The sequence below is a fragment of the Brienomyrus brachyistius genome, chromosome 9 (genome assembly GCF_023856365.1).
Source record: "Brienomyrus brachyistius isolate T26 chromosome 9, BBRACH_0.4, whole genome shotgun sequence".
Lineage (NCBI taxonomy): Eukaryota > Metazoa > Chordata > Actinopteri > Osteoglossiformes > Mormyridae > Brienomyrus > Brienomyrus brachyistius.
The window spans coordinates 24,315,383-24,342,834 of record NC_064541.1 but is presented as its reverse complement, the minus strand read 5'-3'; the positions used below and the strand labels follow the sequence as shown (position 1 = coordinate 24,342,834).

The following is a 27,452-nucleotide window of genomic DNA, read 5'->3' as shown; positions in this document are numbered from 1 at the left end:
GATATGGATTTTCCAGTCGATCTCCGTTCCTACCGTCACCTATGGTCATGAGCTCTGGGTAGTGACCAAAAGAATGAGATCAAGGATACAAGCGGCAGAAATGTGTTACCTCCACAGAGTGACTGGGCTCAGCCTTAGAGATAGGATGAGGAGCTCAGACATTCGGAAGAATTACTTCCACTCTTCAAAAGCATATTCTGTCTGTGTCATCGTGGGGTTTCCTCCTGGTACTCCAGTTTTCCCCCCACTGTCCAAAACATGCTGAGGCTGACTGGAGTTATCAAATTGTCCGTAGGCGTGCTGTGTGAGTGAATGGTGTGTATGTGTGTGTGTGTGTGTATATCCTGTGATGGGTTGGCACCCCATTCTGGATTGTTCCCTGCCGTGTGCCCATAGCCTCTGGGATAGGCTCTGGACCACCTGCAACCCTGAATAGGATAAGGGGTTACAGATGATCGATGGATGGATGGAACTCAATGAGGGACTCATGAGCCAAACATTGTGTACTATTGCTTGAGTGAAATAGATGGGTATTTTGGATTGTTTCTGCAATTACTGAGGTGACATTTTGGCAGACATAAAATCATAAAAAAATACTTTTGCACAGTATTTTATATCCTGACACATTTAGATTTGGAGAAAGCCAAAGGATGCCTCTGACCCACAGTGTCTGTTTTATTGGGCAGCAATTGTTGGAGTCATTTGATCAAATCCTTATCATGCAAATTTGTGTACCTATGAGGTCATTTTGTAGGACCACATGGTGAAAACGCTACTCCCTCAAGATTTTCCCATATTCCATGATGATAATTTTCCCATATACACCACAAAACAAAGTCAGGAATGGATTCATAGAAGCCAAGATGATGTCAGCACCTTTACTGGCCTCCCCAGGCATCAAATCTCATCGAGCCTTTATGGGACGTTCAGCAAAATTACACTTCCACCTCTTAAATCACTCAAGGAAGGGGGGGCTTATCTTGTAGAATTGTGGTTCGCAACCGCTAGTCCACGTACTACTACCAGTACCAGTACTCCACCCAGTTACGGAACGCTGGAGATTTTGTGGGGTGGGTTAGTTTCCAAAAAACTATACATAGACTATACTCATGTTTATGTGTCCTGTCCCCATGTGAAATAAATGGAAACATTTAAAATTATGAAATCGCCGATCAATCCATGACAGTTCAGTATGACGTAAATCGGTCCACGAAGACCAAAAAATTGGGAACCCCTATTGTAGAAGAATGACCCAATATCTCAATACGTAGCAACATAGTGTTCAAGATTTATGCGACAACATTTCGAGATGGATTGAAGCAGTTTTGAAGATTAAGGTTGGTCTTACTTCATATTTAATGCTTGGTAGTAATGTTTTATTAGCTTGTTATTATTTTTCCCAATCCCATAATTATTTTTAAAAAGAAAAACTGCAACTGTGTAAAAGTAAAAACAGTAATTTTGCTAGTGTGTTGTTTTTGCTTTTTTAAACTGCAAAAATGTAGTTGTTTGTCTTTTTATGTATTAAGTATAGAGCAAGGCATTGTGGATGATGGAAGTTAATGTCATTCCATGCAATTCTTGTTTATGATGCAAGTGCTGGCTTTAGTATGGTGTCAAAGCAGTGATATTACTTTTAAGAGCTTTGGCCAGAGAAAAAGTTGACTCATTTTTAAATTATAGCAGGATGGGAGGCAAGTTTGAAGAGTGGTCAGTTTGTTAATTAAAGGGTCTATATGTGTATTGCTAAAATTACTTTGACTTTCTTTGCTAATTAAAGGGCCAGGAAGGCAACCCGGCTACTAAATATGGAAACATGACTGCAGTATAAATAATTATGCAAACACAGTGCATTCTTCCATCTGCCTTGGTGTATTTTATGTATTACAGTTATCAACCATCTTAAAATTCATCCATCTTCCAACCTCTTATCCTGAACTGGGTTATGGGGCAGTCTGCAGAGGGCACAAGGCTGGGGTATACCCTCGATGGGATGGGAGTCCATCTCAGGGCACATACTTGCACAACCATGCACTAGCAGCACTTTACAGATGGCAGTTAACTGCTTCTAAATAGTTCTTATATGTATCAGTTAACTTGCTGCACCTTGTTACTGAAAATGGCACTCTTAAATTAGGACATCGTCTAATTCTTCTTAGTTAGAAGGACACTTTCATCCCAGTGCTTTTTTAAGGGCTCACTATGATTTTATACAGCTTTGATTAGACACTCTGTGTTTGCAAATAATCTTGAATAATCTTTAGATTGCCTGAGACCATGAAGTTCTGTATGTCTGTATCATAATGCTTAGTGTACATGTAGAAAATGACATAGAAGGATAATTCATCTTAATTTCAGGTGCATAATACCTCTTAGGTAGATGCATATTAAAATGAAATTTACTGTGATGTATCAACTCTTTTCCATTACTGCATATAAAAAGAGCTTTTTTTTCAGAAAAAAAAACTCTCAAAAAGAGAGTCTTCAGAGAATTAATTATCTGGAAATACATAGCATAAACGGAGGTGTAAAATGAAGGAATATTGAAGTACATTTATATGCTTGCATATTCAGGTACACTAAAATTACCAGGGAGTGACCCGTTGTAAATGATTATCTATAAGCCGTCTAATATACATCAAATAATTTTGTTTACTCTTGCACCGCCACTGTTCATACAAGAACAGAAACTGCCTATATGCATGAAAATATATTTTCTCCCTGACTCTCAAAAGCTAACTTTAACTAACTTTGTTGAAAACCTTAGATTAGGTGGATATATTTGTGTATCCTAAATTGATCATAGTTAAATTAGTTTTTCTTTGTCTAGGTCTCTTGTGTATTTCCACACTCTACTTCCATTTTCCATATGAGATCATTAATTTGAGTATGGGAACTTCAAAGTGAATGTTGGGAAGATTATGCTAATGAGATCCCACCAAAGTAGATTTCATGTAACTCTTGCTAAGTATGTCCTGCTATCCCCACTGATATCTGCAGAAGCTCACCCCGGTGGAATCCAAATAGTAAAGCACAGCCTTGTGTAGGCAAATTAACTTTATTTTAAACAATTATAAAGACTAGCAACTTTATATTATAATGCTGTAAGTACTTTTAATGCTACTGTCATGCCCGGCTCGTCCGCTCCTCCTGTGTGCCACGCCCCCTAATTACCCACGTGTGATTTCCTGATCCTGCCCAGTCGTGTCTTGTTTCCTGCTGTCTGGTTCCGTGTATTTAAGTCCTGGTCTCCCCAGTTTGCTTTGTCTGTCATTAATGTCAGTTGAAGTCAGTCTGCGTCCAGTGTTCCCGGCTCCCCGAAGCCAGAATAAACCCCCGTTTTCCCGTATACTGTTGCCTGCCAGCTCCTTTCCCGCACGATCGCCGCTCTGCTCGCGATCGCTCACCTCGTCCCGTGACAGAATGACAGACCCACCGAAGAAGAGGAAGCAGAGACGAAGAAAGGCACCGGAGGAATCGATCGCTTTAGGGGCCTGCTCGCTCTCAAGCCCTGGGCTCCCTAACAAGGGTAGAGAGCGAGAGCCGGTCCTAGCCCCAGAGGTCAAGCCGCTCCAGTCCGGAGCTTGTTTCCTGTCCCGGCTCTGGGATAATAGCGACGATGAAGAGGAGGAGCTCGTCCTAATTCCGGGCGTTAATCCGCCTACGGAGGATGAGCTGCCACCCCTCGCACTGCACCAGTACTGCCCCAAGGGACTGAGTAATCGGGGCGGTATCCGCGCAGGTGGAGAGGCGATCCCGCGAGTACCCCGCTTCCCAAGGAGGACAGCGACCGTGCCTCCGCTGCCCGACGGGCCAGTCCCTCCTGTCGAGGTACCACCCTCGCCTCAGGAACGGTTGGCGCATAAGTTCTTCGCCCTCCAGGGCTTATTTTGGAGGGTGATCGGGGACCCAGCCATTCCCGAGGGTCCCGCAGCAACGCTCCTCACCGCAAGGCTCCAGAAAGGATTCGAGTCGTTCACCCCCAGGTCGGGACCGGACGAGCTCGAGCACCTCGCGGAGGACCTGCAGGAGCTACTTCGTCTTAGACGAGCTCCTGACCCCTTGCCGACGCCGCCGCTTCCGCCATCCGTACAACCCCCTTCTCTGCAGCCTGCTACTGAGAAGCAGGCACTTCCTCTATCCGCGGACCCGGCTCCCGAGCAGGCGCAACGACCGACGCCTGCGCAGCCGCCTCCGCTGGCAACTACGGCCCTTGAGCCCGGGCCGCCCTCTGCGCTGCCGTCTGCGCAGCCGCCACCGCTTGCGCAGCCACCCGTGCAGCCAGCGCAGCCCCCAGCTGCAGCAGCTCCTGAGGCGCCCCCTCTCCCTGCTGCAGCAGCTCCCGGGCAGGCGCCCCCACTGCAGCAACCTGCAGCTCCCGGGCAGGCGCCCCCACTGCAGCAACCTGCAGCTCCCGGGCAGGCGCCCCCACTGCAGCAACCTGCAGCTCCCGGGCAGGCGCCCCCACTGCAGCAAGCTCCTGTCCCTGACCGCGCTCCTGTCCCTGACCGCGTTCCAGTTCCTGACCGCGCTGCAGCTCCCGGGCCGGCGCCCCCACGGCAACCACCTCCTGTTCCTGACCGCGCTGCAGCTCCCGGGCAGGTGCCCCCACTGCAGCCGCCTGCTGCAGCTCCCGGGCAGGCGCCCCCACTGCAGCCGCCTGCTGCAGCTCCCGGGCAGGCGCCCCCACTGCAGCCGCCTGCTGCAGCTCCCGGGCAGGCGCCCCCACTGCAGCCAGCTCCCGTTCCTGACCGCGCTCCAGTTCCTGCAGAGGCGCCCCCTCTGCAGCCAGCTCCCGTTCCTGACCGCGCTCCAGTTCCTGCAGAGGCGCCCCCTCTGCAGCCGCCTGCTGCAGCTCCCGGGCAGGCGCCCCCTCTGCAGCCAGCTCCTGTTCCTGACCGTGTTCCAGTTCCTGACCGCGCTCCAGCTCCTGCAGAGGCACCCCCTCTGCAGCCGCCTGCTGCAGCTCCCGGGCAGGCGCCCCCACTGCAGCCACCTGCTGCAGCTCCCGGGCAGGCGCCCCCACTGCAGCCACCTCCTGTTCCTGACCGCGCTCCTGTTCCTGACCGCGCTCCTGTCCCTGCAGAGGCGCTCCCACTGCAGCCACCTGCTGCAGCTCCCGGGCAGGCGCCCCCACTGCAGTCACCTGCAGCTCCTGTCAGCGCTCCAGTTCCTGACCGCGCTGCAGCAGCTCCCGAGGCGCCCCCTGTGACAGTTTCTCCCTCGCCCCGGCGAACTCGACCCCAACCTGGGGTCATGTCTGTGTCCCGTAAAGGGAGGGGACACAGACGCAGGGCTGGGGTCCCGCCCGCCCTGCCCCCTGGCTCGCCCTGCCTCGCCTGCGCTGGGGCTCGGTTGGCGCCTGCGGGTCCTGGCCCTCCGGGTCGGCTGTCGCCTGCGGGTCCCTCTCCGGTGCCTCGTCGCCCTGCCTCGCTCCCCTCTCCGGGTCCTGGTCGGTCGCCTGGGGGTTCTCCGACGGCGGCTCCTCGGTCGCCTGCGGGGCCCCTACCTCCGGCCCTCCCCCGGACATCGCCGCCTGCTGCGGCTCCCCCCTCCTCCGTGCCTTCGCCCTGGCCCCTTCCAGCTCCCTCGTCCCCTTCCCCGGTGCTCCCTCCTGCTCCCTCCCTGGCTCCTCCGCGGGTCCCTCGCCCTGTCTCCTCGGCCCCTTCTCAGTCCCCTCCGGCTCCGGCCTCCCCGCCGTCTGCGGCCCCTCCGGCTGCCTCCCGTCGCCCGCTGGGGCTCCCACGGGCTCCCCTTTGTTCCCCCGCCTTCTCTCCCTTCTCTCCTGCCCTGGTCCCTCCTTTGTTTGCTCCTCCTCCTGTCTTTCCTCCTTTCTCCGTTCCTCGTTCCTTTGTTCCTCCCGTCTCTGTTCCTTGTGCCCCGGTGTACCCGCCTTGCACTCCTGGCCCCTTTGTTCCGCCCGTTCCTTCTGTGTCTCCCTTCCTGGTTTGCCTGTCTGCCTTCCCGACCCTCTGTCAGGTTTTGTCTTTTGTCTTGTCCCTCGCTCTGTTTTGTGCCTCGGTCCTGTTCCCTGTCCTGCGTTAATTCTGTTCTTGTTTTCCAGGTCCTGTTCTGCCTCGTCCCGTCCGTCGCCCCCTTCCTTGGCGCGCCCGGTGTAGCGCGCCTTTGGGGGGGGGGTTCTGTCATGCCCGGCTCGTCCGCTCCTCCTGTGTGCCACGCCCCCTAATTACCCACGTGTGATTTCCTGATCCTGCCCAGTCGTGTCTTGTTTCCTGCTGTCTGGTTCCGTGTATTTAAGTCCTGGTCTCCCCAGTTTGCTTTGTCTGTCATTAATGTCAGTTGAAGTCAGTCTGCGTCCAGTGTTCCCGGCTCCCCGAAGCCAGAATAAACCCCCGTTTTCCCGTATACTGTTGCCTGCCAGCTCCTTTCCCGCACGATCGCCGCTCTGCTCGCGATCGCTCACCTCGTCCCGTGACAGCTACATTTACTAAGACATTTTTCTTTGCTTGTTAGTAGTTCTAACCATAAACTGACTGTGTTCCCATTATTGTACCAGCATTAACCAAGGGGAATAGAGACACTGGAATGACCAATCACGCTGTTAAGACAAACTGAAAAGTACAGTGGCCCTGAAGGTCAAAACACAACAACATTTCAGAAAACACAATGACATTTCAAAAATACAACATTTCAAAAACACATTACAGAAAACACAGCGACATTTCAAAAACACAACAACATTACAGAAAATGGAAAGGATAGGACCACACTTCTTGTTTGTGATTGGACAGTACCCTTGGAGTGATTGTGATTGGATAGTACCTATGTCACTCACGACAGTTCATTTAATGTTTCTCGTGAATCCCCGTGTGATCAGCTGTTTCAAGTTGCTGTCATTAGTCTTATGTATTTAAGTCTGCGTTTAAGTATATTTCCCGAGTCCGGTCATTTTCAGTTTGCTGCCTGTTCCGTTGTCCTGCTTGTCTTTCCCCTTTTGATTAAAACCCATGTTCCCCGACTCCTTGCATCCTGTCCCTACTTCCCCGATCCGTGCCCTGGCAATACGTGACAGGAACACTAATGGTTATATACATATTAGAAAATAGTTCATTTACTATTTTGTAATAGTAAGTACACGTTAACGTAAATTCAATGCACAAAAATCATACATTTCTTGAAAGGTGCTAATGTTTACGTACATAGCAAATGCATCCCGGGTTTCCCTCTCAAGACGCATTTGCTATAAACACTGAAAGGGTTAATTTACTCATTTTACATTACTGTGAATGTGAAAGAAAATGGCAGCCAATTCCATGTTCAATGAATTAGTAGGGGTAGCATTAGTATACTGTACTGTAAATGTGCTAGTGTGACAAATATCCGTTAGGCGATACTGTACTCTATTTTTACATGAAACATTTGTTTTTTTAAAGGTGATGTATTAAGCTAACTTTTAAATGAAATTAAAGTGTTTTGGGTGCATATTTATGGTTTAGACTCTAGAAATAAGCACATATTACCATTTTAGTGACTTTAGTGGCATTCATACAAGGTTATTATCGATTTGCTTGCTACGTACCATAATATTAACATTTCTTTAAGCACCCTGACAACACGCCTTAGAGAATTAGGACTGAAAAGATGGAGCGACTACTCCTCAGAAAGTTTTTTCAAATCATTTCACACAGTTAACCCAACCACACACTAATTATACACTAATTTATAAAAAAGATAATCCTCTTATAATCCTTTTATAATCCAACTCTTTAAAAAAAAAAAAACAGACCGATGTGCTAAATTTAAAATACTTTTAGCCCTTTTACTTTCCTCATGATTACTGTAAGCGAGGTATACAGAGAAAGTACAAAATAAATTCACCATGTCACTCGAAGGGTACTCTCCAATCACAAACAAGAAGTGTGGTCCTACCCTTTCCGTTTTCTGAAATGTCATTGTGTTTTGACCTTCAGGGCCACCGTAGAAAAGGAATATATCAGGCAACAAAAAGGAACAGGCTTATTTATCCGATTGTGTGGTTTCAAGTTTTCCACCCAGGTAGATAAGCCATCTCTTGTTGCTTATAGAGGCTGACAGATGCTATCAGACACTTACATTTTTCCAGAATTTTCTTTAGCCAATGAAGGATGTCATAAACAAGGACTGTTTTTTCCAAGCACCCTATTCTTATCAGGTCAGCCATTATCTCTGTGCCTTGACTAAAGACAAAAGGCAGATACTATCTAGGATTACTGGCGTGGCAAGGCAGCAATCTACCTTTTCATGCTGTCTCTTCCCTTGGAGATACTATTCTGTCCTTTTGAATATCAGCTCTAGAAAGATGCTGAGGATTGTGAGGTTGCCACTGTCTGTCTGTGCACATGTTCTGTTAAAACATAACAATATAAGGATAATTCCACGTGTATCTGTGCATTTGTTTGTGGATTTGCTTGTGTGTGACAAAACAGATGTCTTACCTGTTAGCTGCCACTTCCACTGGGTTCAGCTTGTTGTGCTTGAGGAATCTATTTTCATTCTCCCCATTTAATTGTAATAATCTTTTGTGTTGGCTAAGAGGATTTCTGTGAATGATTTACATTATACCATTTTCTTCTCTGTCTGCCTTTTTCAGTAACTCATCCCTGCTTTTTCCCCCACTTTAATGTTATTTCAGGCTGCTCATCATCTGCTTTTCCTTTCTAAAGAGCTGTCAATAACTATAATTCAATTGGTAATTTGCTCTGTACTTTTTGAATAATTGACTTTTCCCCTCCATATTGCATGTTTTAGGCAAAATCAGGACTGTCACAGGTTTGATTATAGGCACAATACAATATTGGCCCACACAGGAATGTCTTACTTTCAGGCTTTAGATTTCTATAACATGGCAATCAGTGGCAATAGGCGTCAGTACCAATATGCTCTCTACCATGATTCTACTGGAGTAACATTATTATTGTAACATGGGAGTCGGGGATGATGGGGATCAGTACCTACTGTATGCTCTCTAGCATGATCCTTAGAGTAACATTACCACTTCTGTATTATATCTCAGGGTAATGCAGCTTACTAATACACTATGTTGAATGTGATTTTGGCAGAAGTAACCACCAAGCAGTTAAACATAAAGAGTCACAGGCACAGAGTATTCAGCTGGTTGTGTTGAAACAAAATCTTGGCCTGGACTTTCACTTTTTGGACATGAAATGTCCACCTCTGGATTTTATCAACCACACATTACTCTCAATAACCATTTTAGCTAGGGAAAGGAAATTTCTTCCAATAGGATAAACTGTTATTCCTCATTAACCTGGGAACATATCTCAGTAAGAAATTCTCCTTTACGGGTTTTCAAGAAAGTACTTAACATGTTTTATGCATATGGAGGATGTGTGCACACGTCTGGCAGGCTCTGTACCAAGCCAGTCTTGCATGTCCCAGCACAGTAAACCACAGTCTGCAGAAACATACTGGAGATCTGCTGTGGCAGTATGGACATACAGTAGAGACATTTAGAATAAGTATGTAATGTAGCAGGCATTGACGCTTGGTAGGCAATGTCATTCCAGGGGTGAGCCTTATTGAAGGAGTGAGGGAACAGTATACAACAAAGATGATGGTCCCTTCAGGGAAGTCGTCCTCCAGCGTCCACAAACAGAAAGCATGTATGCATCACCGGCTTCCCTTTCCCCTTTCCCCTGGCTTTCCCTTCTTACCTGGCTTTTTGTGTTAGTGTCACTGGCTTCCTTTTGCCTTCTCATCTAGCTTTCATGTAAGGGCCACAATATACTTCATGCAAGGCAACGCATAGGCTACGCAACGCATACACAACGCAAGCAGTGTACTGACTGTACTTGCACATGTAGTTTACATCTATCTAGGGGATTAAAGGTCATGTCCACCAGGGGGCAGTGCGAGAAAACCATCTTGGCCGGCTGCTCCGTTTCTGGTCTCACTTGTTTTGTATGAGGTTGTGACAGGAAATGATGTACACTCACTGCCTCAACAGCTATCCAGTTGCTATTTTTTTTATACTGCCGCAGCATTCTCTGTATTCTAACCACTGCTCCACTTTACTACCCTATGTTGAATGTTGCATTGTATGTTGTTAGATATTTCGTAGTAGTTAGTGAGTCATAATTAGGCTGCACAACACTGGAAAATATTAATTTCTGCAATACTAATTGCTGTATTTATAAAGAACAAAATTGTTCAAAATAAGTCAATTTCCCACAAACACGTCTATTCATGAGTGATTTAAACAGCAAGGATGAAAATGATTAAGAAAGGCTTGAAGAGCGCACACCGAATTCATGCAAAAGTAGCCGCAGTAAACTATAAACTAATGTTAAAAATATACTAGATAATCCTGAAAAGGAGTGGTCATTAAATTTGCACAGCTTGCTAAATTTTTGTTTCCTACAACGATATAAATGTTTTAAGGAAACGTAAACCCCACCCTCTCTCCGAATGTTATAAGCAAGATTTATAAATACTGTAACTGCATTGAAAAAAACATTAGAATTTCAAGTTAGAATTTAATTTTGTACTTTGAACATACGATACTGCTTTCTTTAGAAACTTAAACTGCTATTAAAGACATTGTACACAGTGGGACACAACAGTACTCAAAATATTTTCTTATTTCTTATGGCTGCCATGATGCGTACGCATATCCGTTGTTAGCGTCGAGTATAAATAAGCCCTAAGTGTGACTGACTTCCCTATCCCCTCTCCCCTGGCATTGTATGTCAGTGTGACTGGCTTCCCTATCCCCTCTCCCCTGGCACTGCATGTCAGCATGACTGGCTTCCCTATCCCCTCTTCCTTGGCACTGCATGTTAGTGTGACTGGCTTCCCTTTCCCCTCTCCCCCGGCATTGTATATCAGTGTGACTGGCTTCCCTATCCCCTCTCCCCTGGCATTGTATGTCAGTGTGACTGGCTTCCCTATCCCCTCTCCCCTGGCACTGCATGTCAGCATGACTGGCTTCCCTATCCCCTCTTCCTTGGCACTGCATGTTAGTGTGACTAGCTTCCCTTTCCCCTCTCCCCCGGCATTGCATGTCAGTGTGACTAGCTTCCCTTTCCCCTCTCCCCTGGCACTGCATGTCAGCATGACTGGCTTCCCTTTCCCCTCTTCCCTGGCACTGCATGTCAGCATGACTGGCTTCCCTTTCCCCTCTTCCCTGGCACTGCATGTCAGCATGACTGGCTTCCCTTTCCCCTCTTCCCTGGCACTGCATGTCAGTGTGACTAGCTTCCCTTTCCCCTCTCCCCTGGCACTGCATGTCAGCATGACTGGCTTCCCTTTCCCCTCTTCCCTGGCACTGCATGTTAGTGTGACTAGCTTCCCTTTTACCTCTCTCCCAGCATTGCATGTCATTGTGACTGGCTTTCATTTCCCTTCGCACCTGGCTTTGTGTGCAAGTGTGACTGGCTTCTCTTGCCCTTGTTCCAGCACAGGCTTTTAAGCCCTCCAAGGAAAGACTGTCCCGCCCCCTGTGTGGGGCAATCCTTTGTTGTTAGCCATGTCCCATGGGTAATTCTTGGGCTTGACCTAAAAGGAACTGCCAACATGCCTAGAACATCCACCATTATTTTTTTCTGACATTTATGGTTGTCATTTACATCATCTGTCTATCTTCAACCCACCTTTCATGCTGAGGGATGTAGTGAAAACCTCCCTAGTAAGTTCTTGCTTGCTCTCTGTAAGGCCTTAGACCCAGGCGTCACCCCTCCTTAGTTCCCTGATTCTGCCTCACAGTCCCTGTCCCGTCCAATGTAATTGGAACAGCTCACTTGTGAGCTGAACAACTGACGTCCTTGTGAGACACCCAGACCATCTCAGCTGACTCCTCTACAACCAAATGAGCATCTATTTCAGGGTTCTTTCAGGTCTCTGTACTTCTCACTGTTCTCGTCACAGAGAGGCAGAGTGGCGAGCCTTCAGAGAAACTTCATCTTGGCGGCTTATTCTTTCTTTCGTGATACACAATTTATAACTTTAAGTGAGCATGGCGAAGCAGACTGGCTAGTAAACCATAAGCTTTTTCTTACTTCTTAGTTTATGTAGTCAAACTAAATATTTGCTCTTGCTTACAAAGTAACCATAAATTAAACAAAGCTACTTTTTAAAAATGAAAACTTTATAAAGGCTGGTGTTGCTTTGTATATTCAGAAATTGTTTTGGCATTATAATATACTCAGCAACAGCTAGTGATGCAGAGCATAGGAATATGGCACTGAAGTGTTCCAGGAAACAGCTTTAGTGCATTCAATTTATTACTGAAGTTTCCAGTTGTCTACTATTATAATGTGAAATAATTTAGTTGTATAAAAAACAGTTCTTGTGCAGTTTTTCCTTACGAAAATTAGTCCTTAGCCCCTGAAATCAATTCCTGTCACGCTGTTGCTTGCTGTTGGTAGTCTTGCTTTTCTTCACAACATAGCAGAATGGTCTGAAACTTTCCAAATAACACTAAAATAATCTTCCAAATAACCACAAAATGGTATTTGATATATTTGTTGTTTGCCTCTTGGTTTGATGTTGTCTTAGTTGCCTTAGCATATTTATTTTGAAAATGTTAAAATCAGACAGAATTCAAGGAAAGCTCTTGCTTCTTGTGTAACCTCGTACCCTTAACTCCATCTGTCTATGAGAGCTTCTTTTGAAGGCTGTGCTACATGTCTGCTCAGACTGGTAGGTAGAGATAAGGAAGAAGGAAGAGGAGACGCAGCCTAGTCGGCAGAGCCTCCCAAATAGCTCCGCTTTGGTTTTAATGGCTAATCCACTGTGTAGGAAACTTTTAGCACCAATATGAATATACATTCTGCAGTTTGGACCACACCCCCAGTGTGAGCAAAGGCGCCTTTGTTCTCTTAGTTGGCATCAATCAGCTGCATGCTCCTTCTCACAAAGAATCCTTTAGAACTTTAAGTGTGATTCCACTTGGCTTGACTGCACAGAGCTACAGAGACTCATGCTTTCTTCTGCATTGTTTAGTTGGCAGTCTAAGCATTGTGCAGTTGCTATGGTCAGTGTCTCAAGGTGTGTTCAGGGTCACACCTGAAGGTTGGGAAACCAAACTGCTTTGGGCATCCTTTTGTGTTTTAAACAGTGTGTACAGTGTAGACTGTCTTGTCATCGCATCAGAAAGTTTTTATTACAGCACAGCTGGACAATATTTTCGTACCAGAAAGACAAGATTTCTTTGTGAAATACAGAACAAGCTGGATTGGCTTTTTTTCCAGATTATTTAGCTATTTCTGTCTCAATTGCACATCCTCCAGATGTTACAGTCTCTTCTTTGGTGCCACTAGTAGAATCTAGGTTCTTATTATTTCATAGTCTAAGAGTTCAAAGATTAGCCGCTGTGCGCACCAATCGTCAATTAAAATGCCTTTCAACAGCACATCTGTTCTGAATAATGTGCTCAACATTATTGTCTACTCTGTAGTTAAGTAGTTTAATCTTTATATGGCCTTGATTTCTGATGTTGGGCTCCTATATTGTAGGTTACAAATAATAATAAGAAATAATAATAATAATAATAATAATAATAATAATAATAATGTATCCATCCATTTTCCAAACCGCTTGCCTTCCTGGCTCGCGGGGGAACAACCCAGGATGGGGGGCCAACCTATCGCAGGGCACACTCACACACCATTCACTCACACATGCACTCCTACGGGCAATTTAGCAAGTCCAATTAGCCTCAGCATGGACTAATAACAATAATAATAATAATGCTGATAAAATTTCTATATTTATTTCATTTCATTATAACAGAAAAGTTTTTTATATCTGAACTGAAATTGAATTATGACTTTAAGGAACCCCAGGACTATTGATTTCATTTCTGAAATAGTTGTTCCTTGCATTGACAGATTCATATTACTTGAAGATTTCATTGAATGAGAAGAGATGTGTTTTTTGTATTCACAGGCATCTTTTGCAGTAATCAGCATAACACACTCAAATGATCAAATGCTTCCATCCATCTTCCATACCTGTTGAACTAGATGTAATCTGCACAATATCACATTGCAATACAACCAAGACTATATAGCACATGCGCAATAATCAGCAGGGCTTTAGATGACGGGCATAAACATTTGTCTGGACACTGGCTTTTCTGTATTATACGGACATTTACTTATGCCCGCAATTTGATAAGCAGATAATACCCAGATAGTGTGCCTAAAATATTGATGTGAGGAGTATTGTGCCACCTAAAAGTTGGTCATTTTCATATACAGACGCTCCTCTATTTACTTTCAACTTATGAACTTTCTGACATACAAATGAAGAGGACTATAAGTCCAAATTGTGTTCCTTGGCCTCATATTTGCTGTCCGTAACATCATTTTTTTTTCTTCAGGCCAATTCCATCTAGTACGACTTTTGGCCGCTACTCCCGCTGCGTAGCGTGCGTACTCCCAGAATTTTAGTACTTGTGTATACCCTTAAAATGATGTTGAATAACGACTTACGAACATTTCCAGTTATGAACGGCCATTCGGAACGTATCTCGTTCACAAGTAGAGGAGCGTTTGTATTTGGCTTCTACTTACCTTTATTAAACGTGGTTAACGGAGCACGCCACATACTACTGTTTTGGTATCAGTCAGTCAATCAGTCTCCATCAATCTTCATTTTTATAGCACTGTTTTAGCCATGACTTTAACTGCCATATATTCACATTGTGATATAGAGCAGCCCTAACTAGAAGTATAGAACACAAACCAGGGAACACATCCATAACTTGGTGAACACAATCACACTCTTTTGGGAACTCAGAGACACCAGTTCGCCTTCTAAGTATCCAGTGGAAATCCATCAAGTACCGGCCAATCACAATCACATACTGGCATATAGTTGGTATTTCTTATTCATGTAAGATAAAGAAGTAAACTTCTCTTTCAAGCGAAAAATTATACATCCTCACAGTGCAGTTATATTTGGCCATTACCCCAATCATCCCACAAATATTGTACTATAAATTTATACGTATTACGTATCCAGATTGTAAAAAACTTATTCTAAAAAAAATTCCTATGCATAATAAATTGTTGTTGTAGACCATTACTGTACACAAGGAAAATCTTATATAATTCACATGCTACTTTTATGTATTTTACAGCTGCCTAAATTGCTTTTTGAATGTAATGGCTGGTGCTGGTAATTATGCCTTAAATTGAGTGAAGTGGCTACTGAATAAGAAGTGCCAAAAATATTTTTTCATTCCTCCAGTGCAGTGAGGCATTCTGGTGATTTCTGGACTGTTGTGCATTCGTTAGTCTTTTTCGTCTGCTGCTTTGGGTCTGTGAGAAAGCTTTCTGTTGTGCCGACAGCAGCAGCCTCGGCTCTTGGCTTTACACTGAGTGTGGCAGGAGCTGGGCCCTGCTAGGCTTCTTAAGGGTGTTTTCGCACTTATAGTTTGTTTCTTCTGGTCAGAATCAGTTGATGAGTTTTTCCCCTTGGTTTTGCACAGATTAAAATCCAAACGAACCAAAGTGCCCTACTACAAACCACACGAGAACACTCCACGTATTGGTCAGATGTGTCTATGCAGGCAGTAAGAGAATAAATGCAGGAAGATGGTCCTGTGTTCTGAACTGTTGTATATTACTGTGCAGTGTGACATGGAGCAACAGCAAAAATGGGAATTCATATAGTTGTCGTAATTCTCTGGGTAATATACCAGATTGCTCTATACCAGTAGAATGCTGAATACACTTCGAGGGCACATCTGAAAAATGCTGTAGTGCTTCAGACTTTGAGAAGATCACATGCCGCCTTCAGACGGCCGAGCAGAGAAGGGGAGCTAATATTGAGCCACTTAGCTGAAATTTGTTGAGTTCACCTGGTAGTTGGGTCAGATTCAGGTTGAATCACAATCCTACCACAGACGAACTGCACCACAGGTTGTTTGGGACTGGACCAAGACCACCTCTTCTCAAGGGTCTCGGTATGATTATTTTGGTCCACACCCGAGTGCAATTACTGTATTCGTATCTGCCCAAATGAATTTCACCAAGATAGAAACGAACCAGAGTCCAGTTTAAACAGACTTAAAGGTGTAGGCGTGAAAACATCCTTAGTCCAACTAGCCTTCATCTTGATTGTATTCCCTTCTTCAAGGTCATTGCCCTGGCAGATGCAGCAGAAGATAACCAGGCATTGCTGTGCCAGGCCTTTGCCCGCCTGTGCAGTGCCACTCACCTGCTCATCACACTGATCTCACTGTGGCTGGGATTGAATGCCAGTCAGATAGCCATCCTGGAAGCTAGCCTGTTGCCCCTGCTGCCTGAAACCCCACAGCTGGTGAGTATCTGCCCCGCCCTGAGCTGCCTACTGCCCCTGCTGTTTGACACCCCATAGCTGGTGAGTAGCTGGTCTACTCTGAGTTCTCTGATGATACCTCCCATTAGCACGTTAGCATTAGTAAGAGTATCACAGTCTTAGGATCTCTGCTTGTCATTGGCATTCATCTTTTTTCTCGTCTTATCGCTGGCCTCATTCTTAGGAGATAGCATAACAAAAGAATGTTGCCCTGTTCTCCATGCTCCCCACACAGGTATCAGACTGAGCCTCCTGCTTTCCGGGACCACATGCCATCCCAACCCACTTTCGCTTTGGTATTTTTAACATTCCACTCACATAACCCAGTGAAAAGCCCCTTATTGTTTGCACTTTAAGAAAACTTTTGCAACAATTAATTGGCTTTATTTTACCCTTCACTAACATTTTGCACTATGGTTTTTTTAAATCCTTCACCCATTTTTTGTTTGTGCAGCAACAAATATAAGGATATTTATATAATCACAAAGCATTTCAAGCTAATCAGTATTCCTGTATCATAGCTTGATGATGGATATTGATTGTTGCTTTGTTTTATGTGTATTAATCCATGCCTAACAATTCAAGGTTCAAGATTTTCATAAATCTGAAATTCGTAAAGTTAACAAACATGAAAAGTGCATTGGGGAAAGACATGTGCTAAAAGTATTTTGAAATGTATTTATACATATATACATATATGTAACTTTAATTAACTTGTTTTTATCTACTTTGATATATTCGTGACAGTAGCCTCAGCTAGAGCATCTGCAGATTGGTTGTCACAATTATTCTTAGTCTTTTTGAATATGCTTAGAGTCATAAACATTGTGGTTTGCTTAAACAGTGGGTTTGGTAGGGATTCTTCTCAGAATTCATGTGGAAAGCTTTTCTGGTTTATGCTGCTGATGTTCATTAGGTGCGTGCTTTAGTGTTTCAACACATGTAAATGGCTTTTTTGTCTGCATTTACTATATACAAACACATTTGTGAAGTATCTGAATATGAATGTGCATGGGAGTATTTTGCAAATGGCTTTGGACTTTGAGGAAGTTCTTTTTTCAGTATAAATCTTGAAACGTCAAATCAGAGCCTCCTGTTTTCCTCAGTAGTCCAAATAACAACCCATAATTTCCTCTGTCAGTCAGCAGAACTGAAACCATCTAAGTGACTTTGAGAAAATCACCTTATCTTGTTTTCCTACACAATTAACTGTAAGGCTCAGAACATATGGAAAACAATTAATTTGACCCCATGCATGCTTAATAATATTTTTTTCCCATTTTTTTTTAATTATGGCGTGTAAATAAATGTCTGTTTTGGAACCTGTGGAAGATTACTTTTACATTACATTTTATACTATATTTTATTTTATATATTATACAATATTTAATATTATCTTTTATTCTTGGTAAAGAGATGAGTTAGGGGCTGCTGATTCTAGTGCAGACATGATTCATAATGTTTTACTGGCCATTCGCAAATGCTGACTTGTTCAGCCACACCCAGTGCAAAGAACAGCTACTGTTACACAGACACTAAATCCGAATAGATAATAGATGTTAAGTAGATGTGAAGCTCATACACAATAAGACAAAGTCTTTGCGATAGACAGTAGACTTGCAATAGTCTAGTGAAATGAGCATACTTCAGGTATTAGTTAGTTCACTTACCCGAAGCTTTCTGTATAGGCTCCAAACCCACGTGACCCTGCACCGGATACACAGGTATAGAACATAGATGGACTGAGGGATGGATGCCATCAGCACGACATGAATGTATTCCCCACACCACCACCCCATCTTATTTCTACTCCTCTCACACTCCTATTATGGTCCCCCATAATAAAACTTTTGAGCAGGAGTGAGGGTATCCCATGATAAATTTTCCCAAACAAAAATACCGCGGCATGCTCAAAATATTCCTGTGCTGCCTCATAGTGCTGCTCCGTCAGTTTTGGGACAATTTGTGTGAGAATGAAACCAAGTGTATATCTTTATGTAAATAACATTTTTGGTGAAGTAGTAATGACATCAAATTCAAGACCATCAAATACATTATGAGTTGTTATATTCATAAGGTCAGATGTATTCTGAAGTTACCCTTCCCTTTAGTGTCATTAAGAGGTGTTATTTCAATTTTTGAGCAACTTTGGGTGATCTGTTTCAAAATTGAATCAGAACCAGAACTTCATCCATACATTGTGTCCTGTTTAGTTTGTAAAAGTCTGTCAAGTACTTTTTGTGTTATTGTCTTAACGAGAAATTGCACAGTTAATAGGTGCAATCTCTTAAATGTTTGCTTGCGGCACAGATATAGGGACAACAGCAGCAACTGTCTGCTGTGGTCTGAGTTTCTCATGGACTATCAGCATTTCAGGACTGGATATTTAGAGGAATGACTGAAGTTTTCCATAGCTTGATTGTCTTCCTTGTCAGTTCTACACACAAATCACTGTGGTTTTTAAACCCACTAGAATCTTACAGCAGGTCTAAGTAGTACCCTGGTGTAAACATTGCTGGCCTGGCCCACCCATAGGCTCTCTTGTCCACAAAAAGCCCATCTTCTTGGTTTAATTGCACAGGACTCATTTTCCTTGGCCCATGTAGCGACTGGTGTGGTGAACCATAACGCCTTTTAGCTCAGATGCTGACGCATTTTTTGCTTCTATTTTTGTGTGTCTTCACATTTTTTTTTATTTTGTGGTTGTGGAGGGGGGTAGTCTTCCCTTCATTCTGAAGCCATAAGTATTTCGAGTTCCGAGTGCAAATTTCAGCATGTCAGAGAGGCAAAAACATTGTATTATTGTGTAAGGGCTGCTCATCTAATTAAATTCTGTTGTTTCTGAGCTTTAGGTGAAAGAAATGACGCAGTAAATAGGGTGTAACTATCTCTGCTCTTGGACTTTGATGACATTCTGCCTAAGTTCATTTCTGGATAGTATTTTTGTGTGAAAATGTTCACGAAGGAAATGTGTTTCTGTATTTGTAATTTCTGATTTTAAATTTTTTTATCCCTTTTATTAATTGAAATCACAGATGAGAACACAGATGATTTTGGGGCGAATAGGGCATAGGATTGTTCCTATTGGGACCCCATGTATGCTATGTCTGTGTGCAGAAAAAAGTCCACTTTCCCGATCCGTTTTCTTCCTCTTTCTTCCTTTTCACCTGCTCTTCTCTTCCCTCTGCTTTGTTTAATTGAACCACAAATTATGGGAAGAACAGACGTCTCTTGTTTATTATCATTACTGGGATGATTATATGTTATTAGGACTCATTTAGGACCGATGTGTTTGATGGCAAAAAACAGCCTGTCAGGGCGCTTGTCAGCACCATGTTGGGTCATCCATCTCCGAGTTAAAAAAACCAAAGGAATCCAGTTGAACCATTACACTCAAAGGGAACTAATTTTTAAAAAAAAAATATTTCAAGATGCATTTCATCCAGGAAGTTTCTGTGCCCTAATTGGAGTTGCTAAATTGCCCGTAGATGTGCATGTGTGAGTGAATGGTGTGTGTGTGTGAGTGACTGGTGTGTGAGTGAATGGTGTGTGAGTATGAGTGAATGGTGTGTGAGTGAATGGTGTGTGAGTGTGAGTGAATGGTGTGTGAGTGAATGGTGTGTGAGTGTGAGTGAATGGTGTGTGAGTGTGCCCTGCGATGTGCTGATCCCCCATCCTGGGTTGTTACCTGCCTCTTGCCCATTGCTTCCGGGATAGGCTCCGGACCCCCCGCGACCCAGTAGGATAAGTGGTTTGGAAAATGGATTGATCGATGGACTTAAACTTAATGTGACATATAACCTGTACAATTCAATCGAAAAACAAACAAATCTGTTAGGGGGAAAATATAAAAAATAAAAAAAAGGTCGCAAAAAGTTTGAAATAACATTAATGTTTTTGTTATTTTCAATGTTCAATTATTTTCAATGTTATTTTTGTGTTGCTTGGGTCAAAAGCAATGCCATTTTAACAGGGGTATGCACACTTTTTATATCCACTTATATATATATATATATATATATATATATATATATACTGAACAAAAATATAAACGCAACACTCTTGTTTCTGCTCCCATTTTTCATGAGATGGACTTAATGACCTACAATTCATTCCAGATACACAATATTACCATTTCTCTCAAACATTTCTCACAAATCAGTCTAAATGTGTGATAGTGAGCACTTCTGCTTTGCTGAGATAATCCATCCCACCTCACAGGTGTGCCACATCAAGATGCTGATCTGACATCATGGGTAGTGCACAGGTGTACCTTATACTGCCCACAATAAAAGGCCACCCTGGAATGTGCAGTTTTTTGCTTTATTGGGGGTCTGGGGACTCAGAACCGGTCAGTATCTGGTGTGACCACCATTTGCCTCATGCAATGCAACACATCTTCTTCGCATAGAGTTTATCAGATTGTCAATTGTGGCCTGTGGAATGTTGGTCCACTCCTCTTCAATGGCTGTGCGAAGTTGTTGGATATTAGTGGGAACTGGTACACGCTGTCGTATACGCCGGTCAAGCACATCCCAAACATGCTCAACGGGTGACATGTCCGGTGAGTATGCTGGCCATGCAAGAACTGGGACATTTTCAGCTTCCAAGAACTGTGTACAGATCCTTGCAACATGGGGCCGTGCATTATCTGTCTGAGTGGCTGGTCTCAGACGATCTTGGAGGTGAACCTGCTGGATGTGGAGGTCCTGGGCTGGTGTGGTTACACGTGGTCTGCGGTTGTGAGGCCGGTTGGATGTACTGCCATATTCTCTGAAACGCCTTTGGAGACGGCTTATGGTTGAGAAATGAACATTCAATGCACGAGCAACAGATCTGGTTGACATTCCTGCTGTCAGCATGCCAATTGCACGCTCCCTCAATGCTTGTGGCATCTGTGGCATTTTGCTGTGAGACAAAACTGCACATTCCAGGGTGGCCTTTTATTGTGGGCAGTATAAGGTACACCTGTGCACTACCCATGATGTCAGATCAGCATCTTGATGTGGCACACCTGTGAGGTGGGATGGATTATCTCAGCAAAGCAGAAGTGCTCACTATCACACATTTAGACTGATTTGTGAGAAATGTTTGAGAGAAATGGTAATATTGTGTATCTGGAATGAATTGTAGATCTTTAAGTCCATCTCATGAAAAATGGGAGCAAAAACAAAAGTGTTGCGTTTATATTTTTGTTCAGTGTATATACTATATATATACTATATATACTTCATGTCCTTGTACATTAAATTACCTCTTAAAATGAACACAAAAGTAATGCTGGGTTTGATGGGGAGTGGTTTCAGTTTGGAATCAATTACCTTGAAATCCATCTGTCCTTTTCCATAACAAAATAGTCAGTATGAGGTCAGAGAGCTGGGAGCCTTTGGAAGAATAAAGCACAGGGCAGGGGCACCCTGGACAGTATTCAGCATTTTACTACATATGTGCTATATTAGGCTGAGTGAGAGAAATATGCCAGAGCAGGGCTAGGGTGGAATGGTACTACTGACAACGAAACTAGACTGGCAGAAACTGTGTTAATTTCCTTCAATAGATAGACATTGAAAAATTATTAAAATTGGATTCTCATTTGTGAACATAAAGCAAGTACAGGATGCGTTGGACAAGACAGGACAGGATAATGAGGATATTTTCTTTAATTAGGAATCCTGTGAAGTTACATTTTTGTTGATCTTCTTTCAACCATTCAGATTGTTGGTTGTTAACAATTGAAAAAATGCATGCAGATAGAATACGGACACTAAGGTGGCCCATAACTGTATGACAAAAATTGTCAACTGTATGAAACAAAAGTTTGATTTTTAAAATGGGGAACCTCTCTTTTCGTGACCTCATATGAGAAGAAATTTTGAGAGCAGTTGAGACAAATGTTTAGAGGTTGCACAGGCCATTTGTCAAATAACAGTCAGGTCATGAAAACATTTGGTCATCATCTGTGGTACCTTGGGGAGGTTTTGGTCAATCTAGTATTCTTTGATACTTACAGATGCCAAGAAAATGGACACGCTCAAAAATTTGACTGAAAAAGAAGGAACTGATAAACCCCCTCACAGATTGCATGCAAAATGACACAAGTAAATCCTTGTGCTCATTTGTCACTAGAAACAACATAATTCTACGAAATTCTAGGACTTTCAGGATTCAATTCTGACCTCATCTCCTGCAACATGGAAAGATTATCAACATTATACGGGTAAAGCTGCCCAGAGAATTATTGCTCCCATGACAGTCATGACAGTGCAGAAACAGGTGTCAGATTGATCCAACATTATAATCAACTGTTGACCAATGAAGAGGAACTGAAGCAGCTCCTTTTACAGGTCATGCAGGAAACTCTGCATCAGTATACAGACGCTCCTCACGAATGAGATGCGTTCCGAACGGCCGTTCGTAATTTGAAATGTTCGTAAGTTGTTATTCAACATCATTTTAAGGGTATACACAAGTACTAAGAACTAGGATGCTGGGAGTATGCATGCTACTCTGCTGTGCAGTGGGAGTAGCAGCCAGAAGTCATACAAAAAAAAATTGATATTGCAGCCAGGAAATGGAAGCCCAAGGAACACAATTTGGACTTGCAGTCCTCTTCGTTCATATGTCTGAAAGTTCGTAAGTTGAAAGTTCGTAAGTAGAGGAGTGTCTGTAGTAATTCTAGCAATGAACCTCTTCTGGCTGGATGAAATAGGTCTATCTGACATACTGATAAGTTTAATTGCTAATACTGCATTAAATATGCCTTGAGCTTCACTGATAACTGACAACTGTCGGGGCCTGTGCCTGCGGTTTGTCAGGTTATGAAAACTATACTCTAGGTCAATTGATGCCTGTCCGGGCAAACTGAATTGCAATTTTTTATATTTTTTTTATTAAAAATGTTGTTGTGACAAATTATTTCGACTAAATAATATGAATGACTCCCTGATTGTTTCCACATGGCAAATATCCTTTGTTCAAATGTTCAAAACTTCAGGTGGTCTGTGCACAATTTCATAATTTTTTTCACAAATTTTTTTCTTTTTTTTTTCAAAAAAAGAGAAAATGTTTGGGCCACCCTAACAGATACAGAATAGTTTTAAAATGTATTTTACTTTTTTTTCTCTGGCTTTTCATTTCTCCTAGGGTTGGGAGGAGAGTGTGGATGCAGCTGTATCACATCTGTTGCACACATGCCTGTCACGCAGTCCCAAAGACCAGGCCTTGAGCCTGAGCACCAGTGAGCTGAGCATGCCCAGGGACACAGGCCGACTGAAGAAGCACATTGCTTTGCTGTGTGATCGTCTAGGCAAAGGGGGCCGGCTTTCCTCAGAAGGCCACGCTCACTCACCTATCATCATGCCAGGTAAGAGGTCACCTGACCTTCACTGTGTTGATGTCTGACTGTATTACAGTTGTGATATAGACATGGAAGCATCTATGTCTTTATTAGAAGCAGCAGCTATGTTTTGCCTACTGAATATGTGAATATATAGCCTACATATTCATCCTCATTCAATTTAAGCCAATTTTTTGTTGAGTTTAAAACTGATTTGTGTGTCTTATATACCACCTAGTGCTAAAATAGAATGTATATTTTCTTAAATGTACACATTATTTCTCCATTTTTTGTATCAGTACACTATAAATTTGTTTATTTAGTTCATTTATTTAGAATACATAATTAATATCTTAAGTCTTCTTATTTAACACTTAGGGCATTCCTTTCAATTTTAATTGCAAGAAATGCAGTACATTAGTCAGGTAAGATTTGCCTTTACTAACTACAGACTAAATACCATGTAAGTATTATGTATAGTTTAACAAGCCCTGAGAGTTGGGTTCTGAATATTTTTTCCAGTGATTGGTGTCTCCTAGGAGGTGGATGTGACCAGCTGACCACTAATATCATGCTCAGTAGAACTGACAATTAAAAAAGATGGGTTGCAAAGTTTACAAAAATGTAAAGTTTGATTTGTAAAGATCTAAGACAAAAATTTCAGCTCACACTATCCACAACTTACTAAACTAAGAAGGTTTGCATGTTTTGGTTGCCACAAAAGCTGGGTTGCAAACACTTAAGCATGGAACAGGTCTTTCAAGGAAAATGTCCTGTGAACCAATAAAACCTGGTCAGAACTTGTAGGAAATGGAAATCAGACAAACATTGCGGAGGCCCCTAGTGATGTAGAAGTATCTTGATGCTTTTGATACTGGAGGCCTTGAAAACTAGTATGGAGTCCTGAAGCCTAAATTATTAGTATCCAGAATCTTGTTTTGAACCTGGCTGTCTATGGAAGGTTTTTTTGTCCTTCAGAATAATAACCCAAAATATAAATCAGAATGCTGGATGAAACACTTCTCTATTTCTGGAGCAATTCGCTCGAATTGAAGTCCCATTCAGAATCCAGCACTGGGCATTCATTCTAACAAAGAAGCAAGGGGAAGTTGCAGCAAAAAAAAAAAAAAACAAGAATTACTTTAAAGAATTATTTTTAAGTAACTATTATCATTGCTCAAAATCCAAAACTTTAAATTATTTCTGGTATGTCATGCCACCCGTCAGCCTACAGTCCCTGCAGCCATGCCCTAACAGCATCACCTGAATACTGAATGCAACTGCATGGTGTTCCTTGATTAGACTAAGGATGGTATGAAGACCTCTCAAAATGTGACTCTTTGTGAGGTATTGTGGTTGCTTTCTGCTGACAGTTGTTGCCTCTGTCCCATGACCACTGGTTTCTAGAATTTCACCTGTCTTCCAACTCTCTTTGTAGATTGTGATATGGATTTGGTTTATGCATTATTCTTAATTGTTCTGTATTTAATCTGTCTATGACCTTTGATTCTTGGACGGTTTGGGTCTGTAATCTCAGAATATGATAAATTCAGTAACTCAATACTTGGATCTCAGACCTCTTTGAATACAATGCAACTAAATACCAATTCTTGTGGGCCAATCATTTTTCCCTGTAATAATATTTCGCTCTTAAGATGCTAAGTTTTCCATTCCTGTAAGTTATGAGTGATACAAATAAAAGTGGATAAGGCCATTTATTTTTAAAATAAATGGGTAAAATTATCGGAAAAGTGGTAGATGATGGATGGATTGATAAAATTATAATTTTGGTTTCACGGTTATGATAAATACTCCGTCTAGCAAACTATTATTGTTTTTATGTATAGAATTGTTATTGTATTTTTATAATATCTTTTATATAGGCTTCAATATGCCCTTAACTTTCTTTCTTCGTGTTTAGGTTGACTAGGTAATTTAGTTGGAACCTTTAATAATTTACTTATTGTAGCTATCCATCTTGTGGCACCATCTAGCCATCATTGCTGATTACTTATGTGCTATTGCTAGCAGGGTGACAAGTCCCTTTGATCTCATCAGTATCTTTTAAAATCCTGCAGCTTATGCTTGTCCACAGTATGTGAGGAATGTGGAATTCTTAGCAGCATAGCTCTAATCACAGTCACAGTGTCACTGCATCTACAGAGCGTTGCAAATGTATCTGTGCTTATACCACTGTTGCCTGTGAAATTGTATAAAGGAAAAGTATAGATAGAAAAAAATACAAAAAAATCATTACCTCATGAATTGCTCATTAATATATTTACTTACATAAACAAAATTTCATTTTATTTATTTATTTTTTACACTTCAGCAGCTTTACACTATCCTCTAGGGAATAGGACTGTGTGTCATTCATGATTACACAAGATAAAGAAAATTTCTTAGAGTCCGTCGATTACTAGTGCTCAGATTTTAAAGTCATTTTAACCTTAGCAGCATGTACATTAATGCCAATATGGAGCAACCAACATTATTTTAATAAATAGCTAATATAATTAACTTTATGTGTATGTTTATTTTTTCATTTTGGTATGTATGTGAATATTTCTTGAAAGCACTAGGCAGCAAATTCTAAATCTATAGCAGCAATGGGACCATTGTGGGACTCATAATTAAAGAAATGAAGTACTTGGTAGTTCTTGTCACTATTGTATTATTAAATTTTAAACAATGATGGACTTTTATAGCCCTACACTGTATAAATACAATTTGTACAAGCAATTGTCCCATATTTATAGCTTATTTTGTTACAGAATCCCAAAGTGACTGACTTCTTATTTAGCTATAAATACAGAGTGTTTACATTTCTTGCAGTGCTGACAGTCTCATATCTGTGATCTCAACATTGTGCTTTTATATGAGGCGATAGGAAACCAGAAATGCCACTGAAGCAGGAACAAACCCTGATTTCCTTGCATCATGGGATGTTTCATATCTAGTGTCATAATAGTATTAGATTTCTACATTACTGAACCTTCATCACCTTCAAGGGGACAAAACAGCTATACGCGTAAGTATAGTAGTAACATTCTAAAAATGTATAGCTGTCAAACTGTGGTTGATAGCACATGCACTGCTGATCTGCCATTTCAGATCAGCACTTTTTGCACTATTAGACTGTAAAGTAGTGACCAGGGTTAATTGTATCATCCGCATGTTACCCTTATTCTCCGTATCATGTATAGAGTATATACTGTATGAACATAAGAAATTTATAAACGAGAGGAAGCCATTCGGGCAGAACTTAACTAAGAGCTCAGAGCTGTTAAAATCTTATCTAGCTCTAATTTAAAGGAACCCAGGGTTTTAGCTTGTGCTACACTTGCAGGAACTACACGTTATATAAAGAAGTGCTTCCTCAAATTCGTTTTAAAATGTTCTCCCGCTAATTTCCACTTATGGCCACGTGATCTAGTATTTAAACTAATATTGAAATAGTCATTTGGCTGAACAACATCCAGACCTGATCCAGATACCTGGGTCATGTCCCCCCTTTGTCTCTTTTGCTTAAGGCTAAACAGATTCAGCTCAGCTAACCTCTCCTCATAAGACATTCCTCTAAGACCAGGAATCATTCTCGTACCCCTACATTGCACCCTTTCCAAGGCAGCAATGTCCTTCTTAAGGTATGGTGACCATCCTGCACACAATATTCTAGGAGGGGTTTTAACAAGGAATTATATAATCGCATCATCACTTCCCTTGACTTAAACTCCCTATATCTAGAGATGTAATCCAACATTCTATTGTCCTTTTTTATTGCTTCCCCACATTGGCGAGAGTGGGA

At 42.4% G+C, this 27,452-nt stretch overlaps 1 protein-coding gene across 5 annotated transcripts in view; it reads left to right on the top strand.

Moving 5' to 3' along the window:
• bbs9 (Bardet-Biedl syndrome 9) overlaps positions 1-27,452 on the top strand; it is a 106,982-nt gene that overhangs the window by 45,657 nt on the left and 33,873 nt on the right. For 4 of the 5 annotated variants that reach the window (XM_049024805.1, XM_049024806.1, XM_049024804.1 and 1 more), the window contains exons 19-20: positions 16,108-16,290; positions 23,452-23,671. In XM_049024805.1, coding sequence (XP_048880762.1) covers positions 16,108-16,290; positions 23,452-23,671 — 403 coding nt within the window. Of the gene's footprint in view, positions 1-6,064; positions 7,667-16,107; positions 16,291-23,451; positions 23,672-27,452 lie in introns of those variants that run through there. The other variant, XM_049024807.1, reaches the window with a different exon arrangement.